The sequence below is a fragment of the Candida parapsilosis genome, contig 005809 (assembly GCF_000182765.1).
Source record: "Candida parapsilosis strain CDC317 annotated contig 005809".
Classification (NCBI taxonomy): domain Eukaryota; kingdom Fungi; phylum Ascomycota; class Pichiomycetes; order Serinales; family Debaryomycetaceae; genus Lodderomyces; species Lodderomyces parapsilosis.
Window position 1 is genome coordinate 2,119,698 of NW_023503281.1, and position 21,458 is coordinate 2,141,155.

General features: G+C 38.9%; 9 protein-coding genes and 1 non-coding gene across 10 annotated transcripts; 5 read left to right on the top strand and 5 right to left on the bottom strand. All coding sequences in view use genetic code 12, as the record gives it.

Annotated features, from left to right (window-relative positions):
* Positions 1-107: 107 nt before the first annotated feature.
* On the bottom strand, positions 108-3,479 carry CPAR2_209890 (uncharacterized protein; the record flags this gene model as incomplete). Its single annotated transcript, XM_036809922.1, has 1 exon — positions 108-3,479. One exon carries the CDS (start codon positions 3,477-3,479, stop codon positions 108-110), a length of 3,372 nt encoding a protein of 1,123 aa, XP_036666511.1.
* A 743-nt stretch (positions 3,480-4,222) lies between these two features.
* CPAR2_209900 (SUMO ligase) lies at positions 4,223-5,361 on the bottom strand (the record flags this gene model as incomplete). The annotated part of the gene is made up of 2 exons (XM_036809924.1): positions 4,223-5,175; positions 5,232-5,361. 2 exons carry the CDS (start codon positions 5,359-5,361, stop codon positions 4,223-4,225), a joined length of 1,083 nt encoding a protein of 360 aa, XP_036666512.1.
* A 571-nt stretch (positions 5,362-5,932) lies between these two features.
* On the top strand, positions 5,933-7,195 carry IDP1 (isocitrate dehydrogenase (NADP(+)); the record flags this gene model as incomplete). Its single annotated transcript, XM_036809925.1, has 1 exon — positions 5,933-7,195. One exon carries the CDS (start codon positions 5,933-5,935, stop codon positions 7,193-7,195), a length of 1,263 nt encoding a protein of 420 aa, XP_036666513.1.
* Positions 7,196-7,295: 100 nt separating this feature from the next.
* CPAR2_209920 (uncharacterized protein) lies at positions 7,296-7,914 on the bottom strand (the record flags this gene model as incomplete). The annotated part of the gene is made up of 2 exons (XM_036809926.1): positions 7,296-7,442; positions 7,858-7,914. The coding sequence occupies 2 exons, from the start codon at positions 7,912-7,914 to the stop codon at positions 7,296-7,298; spliced, it is 204 nt and encodes a 67-aa protein (XP_036666514.1).
* Positions 7,915-11,484: 3,570 nt separating this feature from the next.
* CPAR2_209930 (uncharacterized protein) lies at positions 11,485-13,608 on the top strand (the record flags this gene model as incomplete). The annotated part of the gene is made up of 1 exon (XM_036809927.1): positions 11,485-13,608. The coding sequence occupies one exon, from the start codon at positions 11,485-11,487 to the stop codon at positions 13,606-13,608; it is 2,124 nt and encodes a 707-aa protein (XP_036666515.1).
* Positions 13,609-14,010: 402 nt separating this feature from the next.
* CPAR2_209940 (Golgi transport complex subunit) lies at positions 14,011-16,341 on the top strand (the record flags this gene model as incomplete). Its single annotated transcript, XM_036809928.1, has 1 exon — positions 14,011-16,341. One exon carries the CDS (start codon positions 14,011-14,013, stop codon positions 16,339-16,341), a length of 2,331 nt encoding a protein of 776 aa, XP_036666516.1.
* Positions 16,342-16,375: 34 nt separating this feature from the next.
* CPAR2_209950 (2-(3-amino-3-carboxypropyl)histidine synthase) lies at positions 16,376-17,644 on the bottom strand (the record flags this gene model as incomplete). The annotated part of the gene is made up of 1 exon (XM_036809929.1): positions 16,376-17,644. The coding sequence occupies one exon, from the start codon at positions 17,642-17,644 to the stop codon at positions 16,376-16,378; it is 1,269 nt and encodes a 422-aa protein (XP_036666517.1).
* A 210-nt stretch (positions 17,645-17,854) lies between these two features.
* Positions 17,855-19,354, top strand: CPAR2_209960 (Hsp90 cochaperone; the record flags this gene model as incomplete). Its single annotated transcript, XM_036809930.1, has 1 exon — positions 17,855-19,354. One exon carries the CDS (start codon positions 17,855-17,857, stop codon positions 19,352-19,354), a length of 1,500 nt encoding a protein of 499 aa, XP_036666518.1.
* A 34-nt stretch (positions 19,355-19,388) lies between these two features.
* CPAR2_209970 (uncharacterized protein) lies at positions 19,389-20,801 on the bottom strand (the record flags this gene model as incomplete). Its single annotated transcript, XM_036809931.1, has 1 exon — positions 19,389-20,801. The coding sequence occupies one exon, from the start codon at positions 20,799-20,801 to the stop codon at positions 19,389-19,391; it is 1,413 nt and encodes a 470-aa protein (XP_036666519.1).
* Positions 20,802-21,296: 495 nt separating this feature from the next.
* On the top strand, positions 21,297-21,369 carry CPAR2_t_cp_Thr(AGU)_13. Its single transcript has one exon. It is a non-coding gene; the product is annotated as a tRNA-Thr (tRNA).
* The last annotated feature ends 89 nt before the right edge of the window (positions 21,370-21,458 follow it).

Sequence of the window (21,458 nt, forward strand, 5' to 3'; positions counted from 1 at the left end):
CTCTTTTCTTTATAAACTATGCAATCAACTTTTATTCAGCTACTATTCAATGCTATTGAAGAAAACTGCAACAATTTGAATAAGAGCTTTTCTATAACAAAAGCAACTCATTTTTCAGGTAGTACAGGATCCCACCTAACTCTCTTTTTAGCTCTAACTTGTCCTTCTACCGGCTCGTAAAGAATTGATTTTAATTTAGAAGGGTTGCTGTATTTGGCAACAACTTGACTCGACAGAAGCTGTTCACTGTCGGTACCAGTACCAATCAGTGTCGCATCTGTTGTACCACCAGCAACATCTGCTTTTGAAAGTACTGATGAAAGTGCAATTGGAACAGTATTCAGATCAGCCTTTTGTCTTTTCAACTTGAATTCACTGAGACTAAGCTTTTTAGTTGGGGGCGGTGGTGGTGGTGGCACTCCTGATGTCAGGCTTTGATCAGGACTATTCACCACGCCGGCTCCAGTTAAGCTTGTTTCACTTGCGGGTGGTGCAGAAGTGGGTGCCTTTGGTGGTGGTGGTGGTGAAGGTAGTGGAACCTGAAATGATGAAGCTGCTTGTTGCAACAATGCAGGGGGAGAGTGTGTATAAGCTTCAATAGATGCATGTGGTTCTGTATGAGACGCTTTCAATCTCTTATGGGGGCTTTCTTCATCCCCTGGAGGTAACCTGGACCTCTTTAATGGGTTGACACGCTGATGTTGTTGCTGTTGCTGCTGCCCCTGCATTTGTGCGTGTGATGCATTGGGTGGTGTTGGTGGTCTAACATGGGCATGAGATATATTGGGTGGTGTGGGTGGTTTAAAGCCAATCAATGGCATATTAGATTCCGATGTTGAGCTTGCAGGTGCAGGATCTGAATTTGAGTCAAGTTTTTGAGGTGGTACACGTGGTGGAGGCGGTGTTGGTGGTATATATTTAGTAAATGGTGAGTTTGAATCATACGGTGAATCTAGTTGGATTGAAGGCTCTGGCGCTTGAATTGGAGTCTTGTAATGATCGAGCTCGACCATAGATACATCTGAATCTTGTCTTCCATCAGAGAGCTCTGATGCCGCTGTTTGAGATCGCGGTTGCTTTAGGTTTTCTTGTGATGACGGTTGTTCTAAGCTTGTGCGCAATGGTTTTTCTACGTTAGCTTGTGGTGTGTGTTCAGTGTTTGCTCGTATGTTGTTGAATGCACCACTCGATAGTTGAATTGTTGTGAGACTGCGATCTTCATTGAAATCCTCATTCCGTCTTTCGCTTGATTGGCAATAATACGAATTTGACTCCTTTCCAGCCTGCAACATTGACACATCCAATGAGTGACTACCGTGCTGAATATCCTTTTCTTCGATCGTTTCACGTTGTTCATCGTCATCAAGGTCGTCGACTTGCGACCTCGTTTCATGGGTTGTGTTTTTCGTTGTTTTGTGAGTTGAAATTAGTGGTTTAGTTGGCTCATTAAAGACGCTCTCAGGAATATCTGCGTCATCCTCAACATTTGGCAGAGATGATTTTGTAGGCGCATTGAAAACACTTTCAGGATTTTTAAAATCATTCACAACCTCTTGCATCAATGTGTCTTGCCCGTTCAAATTGTAATTTCTATCATGCACAACAGTTCCAATGGTTTCACTGGACCACAACAAATTTGCGGATCTCTCGTTTTCCTTATCGTTAGTTAAAATCAGCTTACCTACACTTTGATCAGATGCAGGTTTTGAGTCATTCATTGTAGCGTCGGGGTCGCAATCTTTGGGTAAGCCACTCGAGTCAGCGGCTCCATTATTTTTACCCACTTCAGCCCTAAACTTCTCGAGTGATTCAGTCGACGCCGAATTTGAAGGTGTGCTTGTCCCATTCTCTGTTCGGTTCACGATGCTGGGTGACCGCGGTTTTACATGGCCAGATGCAAGGAGCGTTGGCTCATAGGACACCCTATCCGTATAAGTATCAACAATGGATCCCGTGTTCTCTTTTGAATCTTTCGTAGCAACAGGTAGCTCCTGTTGTAAATTGTGCTCTTGTAGGTTTGCATTTTCATCGGTACCATCATAAGAAATCACAGATTCAATTTCAACATCACTATCAGCTTCGACATCACCACGCGCCTCGATATTTCTTGATTCCACTAAACGTGGTGAATCTGGCCTCTCGGCACGCGGATCATGATCATAATTGCTGGATGTATCTTTTTCGTTTGTTCCATCATCCTTGTGCCCAAATAACGAGCTTTCATTGGCACTTGGTTTTGTATTTCCCGCTTCACGTTTACCAAACAACATGCTACCAGAACCACCAAACAACCCCAACATGTCATCACCTTGTGTTGCCCTCAAGGGCTCACTCGAGGACTCTTTCCTGATTGTAACGACATTTTCCTTTGAACCAATAGGACCCCAGCGTGGTGCTGGTTGTCTAACTTCCTCAACATCTTTACAACTTGTTATTCTGCGAACTGAATCTTTGTCAATAGCTCGCTTTCCGAAATTTTTTATAACACTAGCAAAATCTGCGTTTATAGAAGAGCCTGGGAAAAACTCAGTTTTCGGAGTAAGATTGAGAATGACACAATTTTCTTTCAAGAAATTTTCAATCTTCATCTTCCTCTGTCTGATAGTATCCTTTCTAATCCGATCTTGCTTTAGTGTATTGACATGAGTTCTGATATCTCCTACGAATTCGTCCTGGCGTTGGTTGAGTCTATCCAAGTCCCTTTTTATCTTGACCAATTCTTCACCATAGCTTGGAGCATGAAGCCTGAACTCGTCTGGTTGTTGCACGAACGCGTGGGTGATATTCTCGCCCATGTATTTGGGTCTCATGTCATCTTGAATTGAGTCCAAAACATCATTGATCCGCATAACTAAACCGTTCCTTTCCCTTTGGAAATACTTGTATAGATTAAGTTCTCTCTCGGTAAGGTCCTCCAAGTCATTCTCTAACAAACTCAACTTGTGATCCAAATAGATGGTGTGTTGCAATTGCTGTCTCGCCTCATTTGATAATGTGTCAGGGGTTAGCTGTGATTTTTTCCTCTCCTCATCGCTTAGTTGAGATGCCTGTTCAAGGAATCGACCAATCTTTCTCAATACGTCCCATGGAAAGTAAGGATCTAATTCATCGCTCTTCCATGTATTATAAACTGCCTCTAACTTCCCACGAAGATCCATGGTACTGCAAGTGGTGTAGGCATGAACAAATAAGTCACAAATGCGGGGAGTAAACAAAGCATTGTAGGTAGATAAACTTTTGATGATGCTGTCGATAAGATAGAATGTGTACACTTTGGACTCCTTTGGCGAGTTTAGTAGTTTTGTTTCAATAAGTTTGCATACGACGGGAGCATCATCAGTTGCACTTTCGGCCAAAGAAGTCATTTCTTCTATGCACGTCTTCTTGGCTGATAGTCGTTTGAGACCATCTCGAAACTGCTCCACATACGACGATACTTGTTTGGCAGCCTCCGGTTCAGCAGAATTTGTGTTTGACATGGTAGCTTGTTTGAATCTACCTGAGTGCAGATGGTAGCTCTCTATTTTTTGTTGCCTGTCAAACAAAAAATCTTTCTGAACTGTCACCAGACGAAATGGGTGTGGGTGTGTGTTTGTGTGTTAACCTTTGTATTCTTTGAGATCAAAGGCGTAAAGAAGAAAATAAGAACGGTCAATTGTAAAAGACAAACAGATTTGGAAGAGATCTAATCCAACCTTCCAAAGCGTGGGCAACAAACTGAAACTATTCTCTTGAAATGTATTGATTTGTGATAACTAGCGGAGTCTAGTTATGCACATGAATCAATCTATTAAAGATATAAGTAAAAGAAGATGTAACTTAAAAAGTGTATGATACTTTTTGGTATAATCTTCTCACCTGTATCTTTATAAGGATGGTTTCAGTAGATCTGATTAGCTTCTTCTCTTGTGTTAAGAGGTCCATTTCAAGGAGAAGAAGAGGAAAAAGGGAAACGAAAACGAAAATGAATTGAGAAAAAGGAGTTTGTTTAAATGAGGCACACACACCTCTCTACACGCTTATTATAATATTTTTCGGTCAAATACACACACAATAAAAGGACCTACACATATGTTCTCCACTCTCATGCATTTTACATAGAACTTACATATATTACAACATCACATCCAAACGTAAAATATATCCTTGCTGAAGGTTGAAAAGTGTGCGGAATGTATCGACTCATGCAAAAACAGTAGTCAGGTCAGCCACTATGCTAGATTTAATGACCGAAATGTCGAGATGACCCCAGTGAATGTTTCTTCAATATTCGATTCAATACTGGTCCTCTGCTGATCATATTAGAATGTGTATTTGCCATTCGAAACGCACCACCAGAATCACTGGGCTGATCGTTGTTTTGGTTTAAAGTACCGACACGCATGTTTGCAGTCAATCTTGAGGCCAATTGGCTGGTCGCAGCTCTCCCTGTTGGATTCCTGTACTTGTTCAAATTCAAGCTCTGAAACTGGGCTCGAGAATTGGATATCGAAGAAGCTGTACCTGACGATAAAAGTGGAGCATGATGATGTACTGAATTGATTTCTCCAATCTTGGTTGATTCGGCATAAAAGGACCTTTTACTGGGATTGTGGGTGTTAGCCATGGTGGTGATCGTGGCAGCCACTCGCGGGACGCTTGTCCCTAGCTTCTTACTTATCGATTGTTTATGGATCTTACTGATGAAGGTGCTCAGAGCAAAGTTGAATGGCTTTTCTGGTGCACGCATGGTGGTGGGTTGGATAAAGCTATTTTCCTGTTCATTATTTCGACCATACTCGATTTCATCATCATTCGTGAGCTCAAATGTTTCTGGTCGATTATATTCCTCTATCTTGTGCTTGAGATTTCCCACTTCTTGCTTAAGATTCTCCACTTGTGATTTGTATTTGTACAAATGGGTGATTTCTTCTTTGGCTGCATAGAGAAAGTCCTTTTGTTTCGACACTTTTTCTTTTAGTTTCCCATTAGCATGCTTCAAATGGTTAATCTTTTCAACAAGAGTGATGAATTGAAATTTACATGAGCTATTAAATTCGTCAATTTGTTGTGTTATTGGTGTAAAAAATCTCTTCAACTCTGGTGCAATGGACTCATCGATGAACACTGTGGTGATATCTCGATTGCCGCATACAGGACATTGGTGAAGTTTGGAACCCCCAGATGACGAATCGTCTTAAACATGTTAGTTTTGGTGTCTAAAACAATGTCCTCATTTTCTAAACACTTACCTTTAGCAAAGTGGCTGTTGCAGCTTATGTGAGCGCATGAAGTCATCAATAGATGATCGTTGCATTGTTGGGCTTCTATGTAGTCGTTGAAACAAATGCCACAGTAAATGTAGTGTGAATTGATGTCCATGTCGTGGTGAGGGTAAAGCTGATGGGTTTGGTTTATTGTCGAGACTTTGCAACCAAAAAATTGTATTTAAAATTTCTCTACAAAATCTTGATAAAGAGTGACACTAATATGCACAGAGTGTATACAAGTTACAAGTTGTCGGGACATGAGTACAGTCGACGGATCTTAGTATGGTCTCACTGTGCAGGTAGTATGTCATAGGACAAATTTGACTACTTGAACCTTTTCATGGTACACATTTGAAAGATCATCATCTCTCCAGTTGTATTTCCCTACCATTGACATCCTTTGATGACACCAGCGTTCTCTCGGAGAATAAAGTCCGCTCATGGTACTGATAATTTATGACTCAATCGCGACACCCCGACCGGTATCGGAGTGATGCGGATCGCGCTTAAGATTTTTTTCATCACCACCACCACTTTGTCGGAGAGAAAAAAAAAAAAGAGTGCCCAAAAGACAACTGCATCAGCACTTTGTCAACACTTATTAGACGTTTCAACTCACACACTGGATTGGTACCTATTTTCTGCATATCATGATTTCCGCATCAGCTGTTAACCGTGCAAAGATGTTGCTGAACCATCTTCGTTCATTCTCCACTTCATCAGCAACCTTGTCCAACAAGATCAAAGTCAAAAATCCAATTGTTGAGATGGATGGTGATGAAATGACGAGAATCATATGGCACAAGATCAAAGAAGACTTGATCCATCCCTATTTGGATGTCGATTTGAAATATTACGATTTAGGGATCGAAAATCGTGATGCTACTAGTGATCAAGTGACTATTGATGCTGCTCATGCAATTCAAAAATATGGGGTAGGTGTCAAATGTGCCACCATAACACCTGACGAAGCCAGAGTTAAAGAGTTTGGGTTAAAGAAAATGTGGGTATCACCAAATGGTACAATTAGAAATATTTTGAATGGTACTGTTTTCAGAGAAAGTATTATCATCCCCAGTGTACCTCGTTTTGTTCCTGGATGGAAAAAGCCAATTGTTATTGGAAGACATGCTTTTGGAGATCAATATAAGGCCACCGACTTGGTTATTAAAGAACCGGGTACTTTAGAATTGAGATTCACACCAGATAATGGTGGTGAAGCTCAAGTTCACAAGGTATATCAATACACCAGTCCTGGTGTTGGATTGGCCATGTACAACACTGATGAATCAATTAATGGATTTGCCCATGCATCTTTCAGAATGGCATTAAGTAAGAACTTGCCTTTATACATGTCAACTAAAAACACCATTTTGAAAAAGTACGACGGTAGGTTTAAAGATATCTTCCAAGAAATTTACGATAAGGAATACAAGGAGCAATTTGAGAAACAAGGGTTGTGGTATGAGCATAGATTAATCGATGATATGGTTGCCCAAATGATTAAATCACAAGGTGGTTTTGTTATGGCTTTGAAGAATTATGACGGAGATGTTCAATCTGACATTGTTGCTCAAGGTTTTGGATCACTCGGTTTAATGACATCAGTTTTGGTTACTCCGGATGGATCGGCTTTTGAATCAGAAGCTGCTCATGGAACGGTCACCAGACATTTCAGATTACACCAACAAGGTAAGGAGACTTCAACCAACTCAATTGCATCTATATATGCTTGGACCAGAGGTCTTGCTCAAAGAGGTAGATTGGACAATACTCCGGAAGTTATCGACTTTGCTGACAAGTTGGAGAAATCTACAATTGATACTGTACAAGTTGATGGAATCATGACTAAAGATTTGGCCTTGACTATGGGCAAAACTGATAGATCTAGTTATGTAACCACTTTTGAATTCTTGGATGCAGTTGCAGACAGGTTGAAGAAATAGATGACCGCGTGTGGACGTTTATATAGATCAAAAATTATTAATTGAGTAGTGTCGTCTCAATGGCAAGCGTGACAGTGGTCTATCTCAAACATCCAAAATGTTAATCATGATCACTTTCATACTTAATCTCTCGTTCATTGTTCTTCTTTTCTAAATATTCCCATGTATATATCAATCCATAATACGTCCCAAGTGAAAGTGCACAAATCTTTATAAATGGTTTGGAAAATTGTCGATAAAACACTGTCTAAGAAGAAAAGGTGAATGTTAGTATCAATTGAAAACTATTGCATTCCAACGCCACGCTGTCAATGGTGATAGGTGTGTCACTGCAGTAATATCAGTATGTGGAACCCTTTCAAGGAACAATAATCTTTATATGTTTTCACCTTTATCTGGTGAAGTCATTGCACTTTGTGCAAAGTGGAACAACCGGATAACTCGTTGAAAGGGGCTAGCGACGTATTGCCCCGTGTAAGAGAGCAACAACATGACACCTTCACCAAAAATTTAGGAACCACAGCCTTGAAGCATATGTCCATCAGTGTGTAAATCTGTTATCGTAGTTTTAATGAAATCATTTGCCAAGTAATGCCTATCGACTAGTTGTACATCGTAGTGGACGGTTGAGAAATGATGTGGTGACATGGGGTTTTACATACATGTGGATTTATCCTTGGTTCTGGCTTGGAATCAACTGAGTAGAATCGTAAGTGCATCGTTGAGTAGGTTCGTTAAAGTGTTTGGTTGTTAACGTTATCGAATCAAGAAAGATTTGAAAGCGAAAAAAAAAAAATTGTTTTTTATCTTGATTCTGCATATAACCTCGGCCGTTGAAAAAGTTGTGGATGTTTTCCAGTGCCAATTGTATGGTTGAAGATAAGACTCAATTGGGATCGAAGAGTCAACTCTATATATTTACGGATTCAAACAGAGAAGAAATAAACCAAGTGTGTGCTTTTTTAACGGTGCAACAACTAAAGAGGATGCTTTATGGGCAGTCTTTTTTAAGTGACGATAGTCAATAATATATGAAGTTGCGACGAAATTGACCCAAGAGGGTGATATTCCCCTAATGGATTCTTCCTCTTTTGTTTCCACCGCGACTTTGTTTTCTATAAGGTGTGTCATATTTGGTGTCTTGGTAGAGTAAATGTCCCCCAAGGCTACTTCCCACTTGAGACGAAACTGTGCTTTGTGGGTGCAAAAACTGTGCACGCAATAATTACACAAAACTGGGCTTTGTTTTTATAAAGTTGCTTTTCCACAACGAATTTGAAATTGAAAATGAAATTGAATTTTTTAGTATGATTTGTTCGAGGATTGTTATTATAATCTTAATTCCGCCAAAATCAAAGTAAACAAATACCTACGAAAACGTTTTAGTCTAGACCTGCATTCTAAAGTCGTTCGAATTTCAGGTTTACCAAAGGAAAATAATAAAATAATTCCGAACAAGGCAAGTTTGTGGGAAGTTTCGATGTTTAGAAAACTAGAATGTCCCGGGGACTGCAGTGTGGAGATCATTTACCCACCCAATTTATTACCCACTGAGTACTTTGCAGAAGAAAGTAAACTTTACCCGAGGAGATACGATATGTAGTCTCGAAGAATTGGCTTACTTGATTTAAAAATGGTTTCGACACGATTACATCAGTTTGCACAGAAAGACCTCGTCATGATTTCAAAATTCAAACTCTCGAGAAGTGAAACAAATGCTGTTGATAGAGTTTCCACTCATAAAATGTGTTTTTTTTTCTATCTTTGCTTTCCAAATGCAACACAAAATGCATTTATTAATACGCCATTGTGCAGCTTGTGAAAAATGCTTTCGAATATTGAGAAAAACAAGGTGAGGGATAAGCAGAAAACGTCCTCGCTCTATTAAACGCCGAATCTACAAGAAAGCCCCCTTTTCTAGGAATAGGTGGCATCTCCTTCTACGCAAAGATTCAACGTCAAAAAAGGGTATAATTTAAAAATAGATTTTCGAGATCGTATGTTTTGAAAGGGTTGATTATGCATAGGTTTTGTTTGTGCAGAGAAGTGTTCTCCGAATAAAGGAATTATGCGCCAAAAAAAAGGAGTATAAGATCCGTTTTGATATACTTACTGCACTGCAAAGTACTTTTTTGTGCAATTGCTCCTCGGTAAGAATTATTTTTTGCACCCGCATCTCTCTAATGCTTCTTTTTAATACAGTTAGCCCCAATACAGTTTGTCAAATGAGCCGACCACTCGTAAAATAGTAGAAAGAATTGTGGCGTCGTGGCTGAGCAAAATCTCCTTTGATTCTCTCGGCCATAGGTGTTAACAAAAAGATTTGCTTTATGACAAATAAGCAGCAAAACAAGAACAACAAACGTAACCTAAGAGAGAGACAAACGGTTGACATCATCGTTTTAATTCTATTTTTTTTACAAATTATACGCATACAGCAAAAGGAGAACTCGAGCAAGCTCAAAAAGAAAAGAAAAAAAAAGAAAAAAGAAACAAGAACCAACGACAAGAACAACAACTAAAAGGGTTTTGTTTTAACTAGGGCAAAACGATCGGGTAAATGTGATGAGGTGCTTTTGTAAATAGCAACCTTTGGAAAAAACGAAAAACACAACAATTATAGAGCTACACCCCTCTTCCTCCGCCCGTATCTCCTGTTTTACTGCTCCCTCTCTTTTCTCCCGAGTATTCCACATGTAACAAACAATGTCACGCATTTTGTTGATAACAACTAACAATTGGAAGTACATGGTATGTTCTATGCAATGTATCGCCGGTATGTTTAGACGAAAGTATATTACATAACAAAAACTTTTGTTTCTGATCCTCATTGGTCTTTTATTGTGAGTTTTTTTTTTTTTTTAGTTTGTACATATATACTTTTTGCACTCTAATTGATTATGCACAATACAATGAGTTTTGCGATTCTCGAACAAAACAGCAAAATTAAATTAGAATAAACAACAATACCCACTACTACGCTTATTAACAATAGGAAATCAAGTGGGAACAGCCAATGCAGTTTTCCTATTGTTTCCCCCGGTGTTTGTGTAATAAATCAGTTTTTTTTTATTCTAATCATTCCCTGTCAATATATGGGCAACTTTCTGTTAAATTTTTGGTCATATAAAACATTGTAATTAAAAGCAAGAGACTTCTCTATTCTCTACATTCTTCTTCCTCTTGCTCTTTGAATAGGAGCACCACGACTCAAGACGTATCAAACCACAGTAACATAGTCATCTCACCAAATCAACAATACTAATCAACGAATCTTCCCCAACTACGTCTACCACTGTTGAATCGCAACAGTTTTGCAATAGGTGGTTTTATACAAAAGCAACTACTTCACAGGTTACAAGTGAATCAAGCAAAAGAGTCGAATAGATACAGCCACCTTAGACTAAACCTTGAAGTATCTAGAAGTACAATCGCTCAAGGGGAAAAGAATCGCATCACACGATCTCGAAGAGCCATTCAAAGACAAATACAAGCATTGGGTTCCTCCAAAATCATACAGATCGAGGATCAAATTGAACCATTTGTCGAGTGTGCTTTATCATTAACCGATTTGTGACTACATTCAATTCAAATTGAACTGACCTACAGAGAAACGATTAAAGGGCTTTAACCAATAAGTGAAGTCTCCAAACGATAACATAGATTGTGAGGATTTGACATTTGTTTTCGTCATCACCCCCTCCTCCCCTTTGCACCCCCAAATTGATATCACTTTTTGATTTTTGTGTTTTATTTTTTGTCTGTCTTAAAAGGAGACAAACTCAATTTTGTGCTCTTCTTTTACTGTGTGTCCGGTCTAGAAGAAATATTACATTACACAAAACAATAAACAGGTATCGAAACCACCCAATTTAACTAAAGACAGCTTTTGGCATTATTACCAAAGATATTACTTAATAGACACACACACACACACACACACACCTTATTTTGGTTTCCAATCTTATAAAACTAACCAAGGGGGGAAGGACTTTCCACATTGATACTTGAAGCAGCTGTTGATTGCATTATTGAAAAAACATAGCGGTACCTTTCAGTTAAACGTCATTTTTGGATCTGTCGAAGCAACGTCTTACTCATTAACGAGAAGGTTCGCATTAGAAGACGATAATCGCCTCATTTTCAAAGCGCTACAGAACCACCTTGCAAGGCAGAAACAACTTCATCAACTTGTCCAAAATCTGCAATTCAAGAAATTTTATAAAAAGCTTATTTTTAAAAAAAAAGTTAAAGTTATACTTCGTTAGACCAAATACAACGTCAGAAAAATGCTTCCAAGTGTATACCACACCACCCCAGATCACACATCTAGTCCAATTGGCTACAACATCAACCACTTGGCGTCATCGTATTCTATATCTCCCCAAACAACTCATCTTCCGTCGATGGTGTACAGTTTGAACCAAGAAGGAAGTCAACTGACCACTAAGCTACCATCTATCCATCAATTGACAAATCGAACCATTATGTCACCCAAGGAAAATCAACTTCAAGTGCCACAGCAGTTACCCATGCCTTCCCACGTGGTATCTACACCATCGGCTCCATCACAATCTACCTTTGCTCACCATGACAGCTTCTCCACCCCTCCACAATCACGCTTTCCAATTGTCCTGTTGCATGCACAACAATTGCAGCAACTACGCCTGCCTGTAACTAGACAATACGTGTTTGCGCAAAACTCACCAATCTCGCCAGTTTCGCCTATCCTTTCACCATACGCTGTCAGACATCCAGTAGAAGAGGGAAGTTACAACAGTCCAAACTACCCTGCTTCACTCATGAGTCCTCCATCTATGCCTACTGGTACTATAGGTAATACTTTGGCATCGCCTTATAATCAACACATGCAGCCAATTGAAGTGCGCCACCGGGTCAACAGAAACGACGCATCACAGGCCACTCTCGCGACATCACAGACTCCCCTCGAAACCAAAACCACTCCGTCAAAAGTGAAAAAACTTGGTAAACTGGACAAAAGAAAAAGAAGAAAGTCTGCTTCTAATGGATCAATTAAAGTTGGCAAACTGCATACCAAAACAGGATCTCTGATCTATAATAGAAAACCAAGGCAAACACTTGTCTTTAACGAAAAGGCAATACACTACCCTGTTCACAAGGATTTTTCTAGTCTAACAACTGCGAACAAAATTCCATCTGCAAATGTGCAACAACTAAATACAACCATATATCCAAATATTGATACCAAAAAGTATGCCACGTCTGCTTTGGATCCACAACGAAATTTTCTTACTGTATTTGAATACATGATCAATGATCACTGGGTGATCTGGGATTACGAGACGGGATATGTCCATTTGACGGGAATTTGGAAAGCATCATTGTGTGCTAATGGCGCGGCTCCACCAAGTGCTTCTCACATGAAGGCTGATATTGTAAAGTTGCTTGAATCTACACCAAAACAGTACCAAGCTTATATCAAACGCATAAGAGGTGGGTTTTTGAAAATTCAAGGAACTTGGTTGCCTTTCCGATTGTGCAAGGTTTTAGCTAAAAGATTTTGTTATCACATTAGGTTTGCTTTAATTCCAATCTTTGGTGTTGATTTCCCAGAGTCGTGTTTGCAACCTAATGACACAGGCTATGGCGAATTGAGGTTGGATGATTTGAAGAATTGCAAGGTAGATTTAGCAGAATCCATTTCTAATTATAGTGAGGAGAACCCCAAGGAGGAGGAGGAACACGTCAAGGTGTCCACCAACGCTCAACAACCGCGCGATTCAAGAAGCTCATCACCAGTAATGGTGGAACTAATGAATCAACAAAATCCAATCAAGTTGGAGCAATCGGCAAGTTTGGTGTCACCCGTGAGCATAAACAATTCAAAGTTTGTCAATGTGGAACAGCTTCCGCCTGTGGGAACTTTTTCGCCGACAAGTGCAGGTCCGTTACTCGACGAGTGCTCTCCACAACAAACAGAGTCATACAATTACAAACACCAAACTCCTTCCACTTCTACAGCTGTTTGGCACAATCTTGGTCAGAATCAATCTACCTCTACCAGCAGTGAATCATTGAGCTCCATTTTCACGGAAAAATCAACTGTCCCACCAACTGCCCGAAGCAAGTGCCAATCATATACTGACTTGCCTGAAATTGTTAACGCGTCAAAGTGTCTTCAATCGTTGAGTCAAAAACGTGCCAATGGGATTAACAAACAATTACCGCCAATAGACCGACTTAAAAGTTCAAACGGTCGTTCTGCATGGGAAGACGAGACAGATGATGAGGGCCCCGTCGAGAAGGTGGAAAGGAATCAGAAAATGGAAGATGGTATTTCTTCAATTTTGTTAGCCGCGGAGTTAAACAAATCATTTGCATACAATAACAAACCAAGATCAGGTTTGAGCATCAAAGACTTGACAACATAAACCAATTAGGTGCGGGGATATCCCCTCCTAGATAGCACTTTGTTCCAGTTTGCTCTAACCTTCGTGCATTGCTCGCATCGAGCACTTTTTATTTCATTTCATTTCAAGGTGATTTTAAGGTGACGCTGTGTGTTTGCTTCTTTCTTTTTTTACAATGGAGTTAGACCTTTCTTTTTACGTGAGTTTCTACGGTACTACCCAATGAGGCTATTCTCATTGATGTGTGATGTTTTCAGTTCTGTGTATAGCTTTGAATATTGTGAATATACGGGTGATCTATATATTGTTAAATATTTTCAAACTTTTGTTAGCGATCAATAAAAGAGAGAGAAAAAAAAGGTCGGCCAAGTTGATCCTTGTAACAAGAGCGACAGGTACATCTATACCACCCCCTCCCGCCAAATGGATTTCGTGGAATTTGACACGTTCAATACTGATGATAAAGATGTCAATCTACCTCAGCCACAACCTGCATTGTCACTACCGATAGCGTCAAATTTGGAAAACTTTAGCAAAAAGTTTTCCGGATTCAGTTTATCAAGAAATTTCACATCGACCACAAATGATTCCACTGCAGCTACCACAACTAACCCCCAGTCACAGGGGAATGATGTCATGGATAAATATGCCAAGCTATCTTTGTCGATTTTGCAAAAAGAAGAATTACTTTCAAAGTCTGACACTACAAATCAAAACGTAACTGATTCGCTAAGCACACGTTTATCGAGAGTCTTGAATGGTTCAATCAGTGACACCAAAATGAGAGAAATATTCTCAAGTCTTGAAGATAAGTTGGATCACGATGTTCAGTATTATCAGGAACTAGTTGAGCCGGGGTTCATGGGCACTGTATCAAGAAAGAAATTAAAGAGTCGTATCGAGCATGAATTGATCAAGAATCAGGCAACTGTATTGAAGGAGTATCAACCAATCGTGAAACAGTTGAAACATGTCGAAGCAAAGTTGAAAAAATTGAATGACTTGAACAAACAAACGAATGATCGTTTACAAAAGAACTTTGAATTCCTGCATGAGTTTAACACAACTGTCAATAAATTATATGAAGAAAAACAGTTGATTGGAATCAAAAAGGAACTTTTGAGTGCATTTAAAAACAAATTCACGTTGAGTGAATATGAAGAGTATATGCTTGTTCAAGGAGATTTGAATGATGACTTTTTTGTTGCATTGAGAAAAGCGGAAAGAATTGTAGAGGACTGCTCAATCTTGTTGGCCGAGGACAACCCTCAATTGGGCTTGAAAATCATGTCAAAGACAAATGGTATCATAGACAAAGCTATTGAACGTGCTGTGCATTATTGTCATCGAACATTGGACAATTTGTATTCGCTAAATTCTAAAAGTCGGTTTGTTACATTGCATAATTGTTTTCAATTTCTTAAAGACAAAGACCGCTTTGGTGAGATTATCAACAAATTTAGTGAGTCAAGATCGAAAGATTTGTTACATGAGTTTTACAACCAAATTCAAGGGCAGGATGAATCACAAGGGCCATCCACAGAAAGACGTCCTAGTGCAAAAAGTGCAGCATCCAGCAGTACTGATATTAGGCCCCTCTTTTTATCGGCACATGATCCTGTTCGCTTTGTTGGTGACTTCCTTGCATACATTCACTCAATTGCCGTGAATGAATCGGAGACAATTACCAATATTTTTACCATGGGCGACGATGATGATCATCAATTTGATAGTATTATTCAAAATGTAACCGATATGATTTTGAAAGCATTGTCGAAACCCATAAAGTCAAAGATTGAACAAATCATCTCAACGGAAACCAAGTTGCTCACAATTTTTCAAATTTTCAACTTGGTTGAACTTTACTCAATGATGTTTGATAAACAATTGCATCAATCGGAAGATCTTGTTTCCACAATGAAGGTGTTGGTACGCGCATGTCAAGATCGCATATTCACCATCGTTTCCAGCAAGATTGCCACTATTTCATCGAGTACTCTGGCGAGATTGGAGTTGAATCTAGATTTACAACCGCCAGAATGGATCATTGATTTTTATGCGGAGATTTTACCAATGGTTGATCAAGTGACTAGCGACACCATACTTCATTTATCGAAAGAAGAAAACGATAGGTTTTTGAACTTGATCATTAACCAACCAATCAAAGTGTTTACTGACCATGTGCACGATAACAACATTTTTACCAAGAGGGATTCATACATTATACGATTTAATTTTCTAGACTTGATTCAGTCAAAAATCATGCCGATATCATTGTTGTCAGATAAAGTGTTGGAAATCAATGATTTGAACAACGGATTAGTCGCCAAGTTGACCGAATTGGAACTTACTACACTACTTCAACATTGCGGATTGTATGACTATTACAATATCATTAATATGATTTGTCCGTTCTCGGATGATTTTTTTGAACCATCAATTTATGAACCCATTAAAGAAAATAAATTATACAGTTTGGAAAAGTTGCAAAAAGTGGATTCGATGTTGCAAGAGTATGTCCCCAATGCAATGATAGAAATACAGCAGCTGTTGCTTCGATTGAATTCACCAGTAACTGTAACCGAGGTGGTCAACAATGTATTTTTAGAGTTTGTCAAATTTGTCGAGAAATTGGACTCAATCAACAAAGAGTACATAGAATACAACTTTACTTGGTCAGATTTTGAATTGGCAACAATGTTGGGTATTGATGAGGTTTATATAACGTATAAGCAAAACATCTCAACTCAATAGAGCGATAAAAATGGTTTTAATATGCATTTGTTTTCTATTCCCTAGCAGGAATTTGTCCTCTACCATAGCCATCCTTGGCATAATAGTCCATTGGGTAGTACTTCTCATTCCACATTGTATCCTGTTCGAGCATCACCATTGCCTCATACGGAGTTAATAAAGGTTTACTAAATGCGTAACCCCAATCAATGGATAGCCTAGGACAAGCCACTTGAACAAACGCATCAACGTCATCAAACATGGATAGCTTTTGTGGGAAAATCTCACTAAGGATTATCTTGACAACCTGTATCCCCCTTTGAGAAAGTTGAACTTCCAATTTTTGTAGTGTAATGGGATTACCCTGTCGTCCTAAAGCGCCAAGAATCAACCCGATTTTTTTTGCCTTTTTGGCTGTAACTACTGCATCTTCCCTAACTCGTGTCATTTGTTTTTGATCATAATACTCGCGAGTAAATTTTCTGTCATATGGGTCGTACCTATATGCTGGAATATCAGGATTGTGAATCATTGAACTCTCGAGATGGAACCTTCCATCGCCAACATATATTGTTGCATGGATGTGGTCTTTGTTCAACCTTGCTGATGTACATCCCAATAGTTCACCCTTGGATAATGGTCTCGTTTGTGGAGGTATCAAATAAATGGGCTTTTCAGCATCATTTTCCAAAATTGCCTTGACACTGTGAATTGTGGGGTTAAATTGTATGGTGCCAAATATAGCGATTTGCGCACCCTGATTGAAATTCCTCTTTATTGTTTTTATCAAATGGCTTTCATCGATGTTGATTGTGACAAATACATACAACACTTTGATTTCAGTAACATCAATAGGAACAAGACACGAATGCGCATAATGGACAATAAAATCACAATCCAACGACCTGGCTGTGAAATCATCTATGCAACAAGCTCCATATGATACGTCCCCCATTACCAAAGTTTCAACTTGGCAAAACTCCTCCAATATGTCTGAAATGATTAATGAATAAATAAGTAAACCTTCTGGCATTTGCAATGCTACTCGTTTAGCATTCTGTCTTCGTATATTCCATACTGTCTTGTGTATCTCGAAATTGTAGTTGGAAGGTAATAGTTTTATAGCTTCATTTAAATCTTTATCGTTCAAGATATCATCAGGGATTTGGTTGACTGCCCTTCCGATGTGACGCTTGATGCTTGATTTTACAAGTGGTTGATCCTCAGCCGAGGCTTTAACGTCCGAACTTGGTTTTTTTCCAACAAATCTTCTCCTTGCAACCTTTGGCTTGTCTGTAGAAGGATGTATTTCAACTGGACTCATTTATGTGGGGGTTTTGACGGATGGTATTGTGTAGGCTAGCTACAACTGAAGTCAATAATTTTTTTCTTCTCTCTTCTCATCTCCGCTATCTATTTGCAACTTTTTGTGGATCTTCATGGAACTTTTCAATCTCATCACAGAATTTTCTGTATACTTTATCCCCCCCTCTTCAGCCTTACATCAATTGCATAGAGCACCACCGGGACAGTCATGCTTACTCCATTTTTCACCATCAACCAGGATGACGAGTTTATATACATTGACGTCAAAATTTCGCATGTCAGATTCAGTGCACCAAATATTGAAATGACTGTTGACTACGACTTATTCAGATTTTCACTCCCTCCATACTATTTACGATTGAGATTGCCATACCCATGCGTAGACGATGAAAGATCGCATGCAGAATATGATTCCAAATCGGAATGTGTAAAGATTAGGATACCAAAGGAGAATAAGGGACAGTTTTTTCCTGACTTGGATTTGACCTCAAAGTTACTTGCAAGAACCAATGAGAATAAGGTAGATGAGCAAAAGCAAAAGAAACCTCTAATTGAGGAATTGGATGTCAATAATGAGGTATGCAACGATCAAGCTGAAAAAGATTTGCAAGAGGGCGAGGATTTTGATTGGGAGGTTAAACAAGAAGTTCCTGTTAATCCGACATTGGATGCAGGTAGTACTAAGGATCTTAAAATTTCTGCAAATGTCAAATATGGGTTTGATAATCAATATGATGGAATCGTTGGCGTAAGTGTATCCAATGGTAATGATATCAACGGGCTAGGTGATCCTGAAACAACTCCAGAAACTGATCGTATTATTGAAAGACTAATAAAGGAAAATATACAGTTTGACCCTGAGATATACGCAGCTGACTACATTATGGAGAAACATCCCACCGCTGATGATGACAAGAATTTTAAAGAGTTGATCGAGTGGACGAATCCCACGGTTCAAAAGTTTCTTAAGTGGTACAAATCACAACAACAATTAAATGAAGATGAACGGACTGTTATAATGCCAATTGATTTTTCCAAGGAAGAGCAAGAGAAAATGATGCAATTACCGAGAAAGTCGTACTTGCTAGATGAACAGTATAAAATTGAAGTTTTAGTTACTATTGTTTGTCTTTTGTTTGCATACTACTTTGACCTTCGGGAAAATGAAGGAGAACACAATGTTGAAAGTGCTTGGACAATTGGCAAAATAACACCTCAATTTTCCTTTTTGGATTCCAAACTAACAATTAATGGTTCAGACAATTTGTTGAGATCAGCAGTCATAACATGCATTAGAAGAGCTTTGACTTACCCACTTCATCGAAGCTTCGCTTTGTGTAAAAAAGTATGGGGCGATGTGTATTACGTCCTACGAGGAGGGAAGAGACTTGTACTTCTGTCATTATTGGATTTGAAAGAATTGTTTCGATTTCATGACATTTATTACGTTTACGACAAGATATGGTTGGAGGATTTGTGTGTATACTTGATCAGCGATAGCGTCACCGAAGGTCAGTTGAGGAAACTTGCTCATGACGTCAAGAAAACTACCGACACAGTTGGTAAGTCGGATATAACTTTTGAAAAAGCTGGTGAGGAGAATGCAGACATGTGTGATGATGGCGTAGAAGGACAAGATGAAATGGTGGCGCTTTCATTGGACGATATTGATAAAATGGCGGAGGCTGTATACGACAACATGCAGTAAAAGCAGTATACAAGTTGCGGACACAATGAAGCTATCACATTACCATGTAGCTCAATCCTTTACCAACGACACCTCTCAATCTTGCTGGACTCAGTCGAGCAAAAGCCACTAATATTGCAAAACTAAAACTAAAAGCAGCAGTCTCCAACTGTCTTCTTTTAGTGCTATCGGCTGCATCAAAAAAAGTACCCAAAGCCTTTGGTGTTACAAATAGCATCAAATCTTGACGTTTTTTGGCACTTTCAAACAACACACTCAATCCAGCAAGAGCTGATCCAATCTTGATACCCAAAATGTCCCAATATTTTTGTCCAAACCATTTGGGATGATGGTTTCGTATAAAACATATGCACCCCCAATGTATTGTAGTCAACGAACTAACAAACAATGACGACTTGATTGTTTTCAAACACACTTTCCTCATATTACCTCTAAAGCCTCTGAAAAAGACAAATGTGAATAAATTGACGTAGGAGTAGAATCTTAAACTGGATATAAACTGGGATACAAAAATGTCAAAGGTGTGTTTGAGGCAGCTGTGTGTTGTAAACTCATGTAAAACCTCGCAGGGAAGTTTTTCGTGTTGTGTTAAATCTCCCAACTTTGAATTCTTTCCTCTCAGAGCCGCAAAACTCTGGAAGCTGTCTTGCTCGGGGGAGGCTTCTTGTGTAGTGTAACTCACTGTGCCCTCGTGTAACTCCTGTACTCCCTTTTGTACACTTGGATCTATACGAGTCATTTTTGTAATCCAATTCACCATTTGAGGACTAAGTTTGTCAGGTTTGAACCACCAAGCAGTCATGACGCAATATGTAGAAACCAAAATGACCAGCAAGTCTATCAAGTCATTTGTATGAGCCGACACATGAGGAGAAACTGTGGTGGATATTACCGTATCAATCGCCTTTGTGACCAATATACACGTCCAATCAAAAGTGTAAAACTTGTCTTCTTCGATCTTGAGTTCTTGAAACCTAGGAAAATTCAAAATTGATGACACCAAACCAGCAAGGAATGTCGTTGTGAAAAGAAAATATTCTCCATCAACATAAGGATACAAAAGCTTCATAAATATTGGATTCATGGCATTCAAAGTTGCCACTAAGCGAATCATAAAGATAGGCAGACGATCGGCTTGTAATGGGGCAATAATTATCTGCCATGCTTCGCTCAGAAATCCTTTCGCCTTTAATTCAAAAAGATGTTTCGTTGCATTCTTTAAGAGATTTGGTACCACTTCGCAAAGATAGGCGAAAATAGCGACCACGATAGTTGACCTTTGAAGGAAGATTGCTCGTATTGCTTTGATGACATTCTTGGTGCTGATACGATAGATGTATACAATAATGCGTAGTTGACGTTTGATAACGTTTAAGATGGGCTTTAACTGCCTGACACGGTAGGCTAAATCACGATATGGCGTGAGCGGCACCTTTGGTTGCTTCATCCTCACAGTAAGTAAGCCGTGTAATTGTCTATCTCCAAGATTCGATTAAAAAACAAATTACGCACAAAATTAGTTTCCCAAACTGGTAATTCTGTTGATGGGGGGGGCAAGTTAGTGATGCAGGTCATAAAATGAAGTCCAAAAAGAAGCAACTGTAAATAGCTCAATCAATCATAAACAGGTGTAAAGTTTATACATGTAGCTCTATGTCTACTGGAAAGTTGACATTCATTGATTAAGAAAACTTCTCTCGAATTCCAAAAATTTTTGCGGCAATTTTGTTCCAATTTGTAGCAAAATCAATATAAAATTAGGCATAACTAAATCATTCACCAATCAAAAAAAAGGTTTGCAATCTTGTAGAGTAAGTATTTCACATCAAACAGGCTTTATAGCCAGTTCTTACGGGCACTTTGGGTAAAGTGAATAATATTCGTGTTATTAATTCTTGCCTTAGCATTATATATATTCAGCACAGATTTTTACATGAAAACTGCTCTTATGGCCAAGTTGGTAAGGCACCTCACTAGTAATGAGGAGATCGTAGGTTCGAATCCTGCTGAGAGCATTTAATTATTTTCTTACATTTTTGGCTCTCTTTTTTTTTTTTTCATCTTCATTTTTTTTTTTATTACAATTGATTGATTCACCAAACAT